At 35.5% G+C, this 3,878-nt stretch overlaps 1 protein-coding gene across 1 annotated transcript; it reads left to right on the top strand.

Annotated features, from left to right (window-relative positions):
* The first annotated feature begins 351 nt into the window (after positions 1–351).
* Positions 352–2,457, top strand: LOC104248792 (cytochrome P450 77A3). The gene is made up of 2 exons (XM_009805114.2): positions 352–1,179; positions 1,469–2,457. Exons 1-2 carry the CDS (start codon positions 424–426, stop codon positions 2,243–2,245), a joined length of 1,533 nt encoding a protein of 510 aa, XP_009803416.1. The 5' UTR covers positions 352–423; the 3' UTR covers positions 2,246–2,457.
* Positions 2,458–3,878: the final 1,421 nt, after the last annotated feature.

The raw sequence follows: 3,878 nt of genomic DNA, 5'->3' as shown, positions 1-3,878 counted from the left end.
CTCCATAATATACAAACACATTTCAGGTTCAAATTAATCTCTTTCTTTCCCTAAATACTATCAAAATTATTGATAACTCAACTGTAATTAAGCATCGAACTTATACGGAGTATGAATCTCAAATCTAAGTTGGAAAAGGAAAATGAAGATAAAATGACAAGTTTTTCTAAAGTCAAGTAGATGTCAGATATAGTTGTCTTCCTACCAAGTAACTAAAATCTTTATGACTAGGTACGTCTATAGTAAATATTTCTGTTGAATACGCAATCAATATACGACCAGTAGGTAGATAAACTCATTCACTCCCATCCCTCCCAATCGTCTTTATAAACAAATAATACACACCACAATTTCCTCACACTGCCCAAAAAGAATATACTAAGTCTGAAGAGAGAGAGAGAGAAAAGGAGCTGAAAAAAAAAGATGGAGGTAATGGACATTGTAACACTAGGCTTAGCTATACTCTTTTTGTGTGTATGGTGGAAATATTGGTCAGTGACTGGAGGTGGGAAGAAAAATCTCCCACCAGGGCCACCTGGTTGGCCATTAGTAGGAAATCTTTTCCAAGTTATTCTCCAACGTCGCCCTTTCATATTTATAGTACGTGATTTACGTAAAAAATATGGCCCTATTTTCACCATGCAAATGGGACAACGTACCCTTGTTATAATCACCAGCTCTGAACTTATCCATGAAGCTCTAGTTCAGAATGGCCCTCTCTTTGCGAGTCGACCTGCAGATTCACCGATCCGCCTTATATTTAGCGTTGGAAAGTGTGCCATTAACTCGGCCGAGTACGGCCCTCTATGGCGCGCTCTCCGGCGGAATTTTGTTACTGAGTTGATAAACCCTACAAGAATCAAGCAGTGCAGTTGGATAAGGAAATGGGCTATGGAATACCACATGAAAAGGCTTGAAAATGAAGTTTCTCAACAGGGGTTTGTAGAGGTGATGGCTAATTGTAGGCTTACTATATGCAGCATTCTCATTTGCCTTTGTTTTGGTGCAAAAATTTCTGAAGAGAGAATCAAGAAAATTGAGAGCATACTCAAAGATGTTATGCTCATCACTGCTCCACAGCTTCCGGACTTCTTGCCCGTGTTCACACCATTGTTTCGCAGTCAAGTGAAACAGGCGAAGAAACTGAGACAGACACAACTAGAATACCTAGTGCCTTTGGTAAGCTTAAACTGTTAGAGATAGTACACTTTTAATTAGTTAATTATATTATATATGTCTCAACACGCCCCTCACGTGTGTGGGCCTGCATGATTCTTTTTCTTAGCCAAACACATAGAAATAATTTTGCGACATTTGAACCAAAGACCTTTTGCTCGCTCTAATATATTTTTGCACGCTCTAATATATACTATGTTGAAATGTATGATCGTGTTATCTAAAAATTTAAGTGGTTAGAAGTATCACACTTTTAGTTGATTACTAAATTATATTATGTCTTCGATCACAGGTAAGAGACAGAAAGGCATTTGTGGAGAGCAATGGGAACCCTAAAAGCAGCAGTTCAGAAATGGTGAGTCCAATTGGTGCAGCCTATGTTGATTCATTATTTAGTCTTGAAATTCCTGGCAGGAAATTAGGAGAAGCAGAAATTATCACACTTGTTTCAGAAACAATAGGTGCAGGAACTGATACTAGTGCCACTGCACTAGAATGGGCTTTGCTTCACTTAGTGATGGACCAAGAAATCCAAGAAAAACTCTACAAAGAAATAGTTGATTGTGTTGGAAAACATGGTGATATATCAGAAAGTGATGTTGAGAAAATGCCGTATCTTGGAGCCATTGTGAAGGAGACTTTTAGAAGACATCCACCTAGCCATTTTGTCTTGTCACATTCTGTAACAAATGACACTCAATTAGGAGGTTACAATATCCCTTCTGATGCTTATGTTGAATTTTACACTGCATGGGTAACGGAGGATCCTAGTTTATGGAAAGATCCCGGCGAGTTTCGGCCGGAGAGGTTTTTGACTGGGGACGGAGTTGACGTGGACATCACGGGAATGAGGGGTGTGAAGATGCTTCCATTCGGGGCGGGTCGTCGGATCTGCCCCGCTTGGTCATTGGGTACGTTGCATATTTACCTCATGCTTGCTAAGATGGTTCATAAGTTTAAGTGGATACCCATACCAGATAACCCACCCGACCCGACAGAGACATTTGCTTTTACTGTGGTAATGAAAAATCCCCTCAAAGCAATTATTTTGCCAAGGTCTAAAATTTGAGAAATTAGCTAATTGTTGTTTAGTTTCCAGAATTGTTCTATGGTGTACGATATGTATTTGATCTTAGGTTTCTTCTTTTTTATGTTACATGGATAAATTGTTTCTTATTTTGCTTTTGTTGCAAGTGTATGGCTTCTCTAGATCTTAGAAGTAATGGTAGTGGGGCCTATTTTGTCCAAAATATTATACTACCTCCGTTCAATTTACGTGAACTCATTTGACTGGGCACGGAGTTTAAGGAAAAAGAAAAGACTTTTGATCTTGTGGTCTAAAATGAGGCAAATATATTATGTGTGGCTATAAATCTTTGTGTAAAGGTAAATTGTTTCCAAATAAGAAAATAAGTTCACATAAATTAAAACGGAGGGAGTAGTATGTATTAATGAATATCTTATCTATGTTCACTTGGTGTTATGCAATATAGTGCAGAATAATATTTCTTTATATGTATCAACAAAGCTTCTTATTCTCATTATTAATTGACGGCAAACTCAATATGGTTCAACTTTTACAGTACTAGCAATTATGCTTTAAACATGCCAAGAAAATTGCTAACACTATCATCTCTTTGTATTTCCTACAAGCGGTTAACTTGTATATAATTATGTTACACAATCAAGATTGATAATTATAACAATAAATTTAACTTTTTACATCAGATCTAATGTGGTAACATAAAAAATGAAATAAATAACTTACTATAATAAGTTAGAATACTCTAATATAGGAAGGATTTAATTACTAAATACTTGTCAATGTAAAAACTTTCTGCAATAAATGGATGAGCAATAAAAAAAGGTGTAAGAGAGGACCTGAATTGATTCAGAGGCCATCCGTCAAAGCTAATGACTTTTCTAAAAGGTCCCACAAAAATTCATGACGGCACCTATTTAAAGAAATTAAACAAACAATATTAATCGTTTTTTTTTCCTTTCTTTTTTGTTATGTTTTGTTCATATAATAGCTCAATTTAACTTGAATTAATGGGGCAATAAAAGATTCTTGTACGGAAAACTTTCTTAAAGCCTTCAACAACTCTCAGCAATGAAGCTTTATTGGTTCTGTACTTGATTTGGTCTAATCATTTAATATAAAGAAATTTAAAAAATCACGAGTTACGACACATTTCAAATTTGGTTGGTCTTCCATATGCTTAGCAGATCTCTGTCAAGCTCATTTCAAATTAATGCTAAGATTGTGACTAACAGGATTGTGATCCGACACTGTTTTTTTCAAAAAAATTAAGTGATGAACATGTGACTTAGTACAAAGTTTATGTACTACTCCATTTGACATATCTCTAACCTGAAATGTTCATATACTGATCAGGCATCGTTAACAAACAACAAAGCAAATATTATCAAATGATCACTTAAACTTTTTTCTACATACCATGCATCAACGGGTGTGGTGAGATAGTTGGAATTCCTTTACTGTTAGTAAACTGTATTTGTAAAATATTTTAGAGAAAATAAAATAACATATAAACATAAATATAAAAGAAACAGAATTTAATCTGAGTTCACTGAATTCACATTGTTTCCTTAAGAAACTTAATTCCCTCCTAGTACCCAAGGTTATGGATTATTTTCTCCCAGGATAGAACGGAATTACACACTGGTGTAGCAGTACT

This window comes from Nicotiana sylvestris, chromosome 2 (genome assembly GCF_000393655.2).
Source record: "Nicotiana sylvestris chromosome 2, ASM39365v2, whole genome shotgun sequence".
Taxonomy (NCBI): domain Eukaryota; kingdom Viridiplantae; phylum Streptophyta; class Magnoliopsida; order Solanales; family Solanaceae; genus Nicotiana; species Nicotiana sylvestris.
Note: the sequence above shows the minus strand (reverse complement) of the source record. Positions and strands in the feature narration are given on the sequence as shown.

Excerpts from the sequence above, each read along its gene's own strand:
- LOC104248792 (XM_009805114.2), top strand. The coding sequence starts at position 424 with ATGGAGGTAATGGACATTGTAACACTAGGCTTAGCTATACTCTTTTTG. Across the intron at positions 1,180-1,468 it reads TAGAATACCTAGTGCCTTTG|GTAAGAGACAGAAAGGCATT; the intron begins GTAAGCTTAAAC and ends CTTCGATCACAG.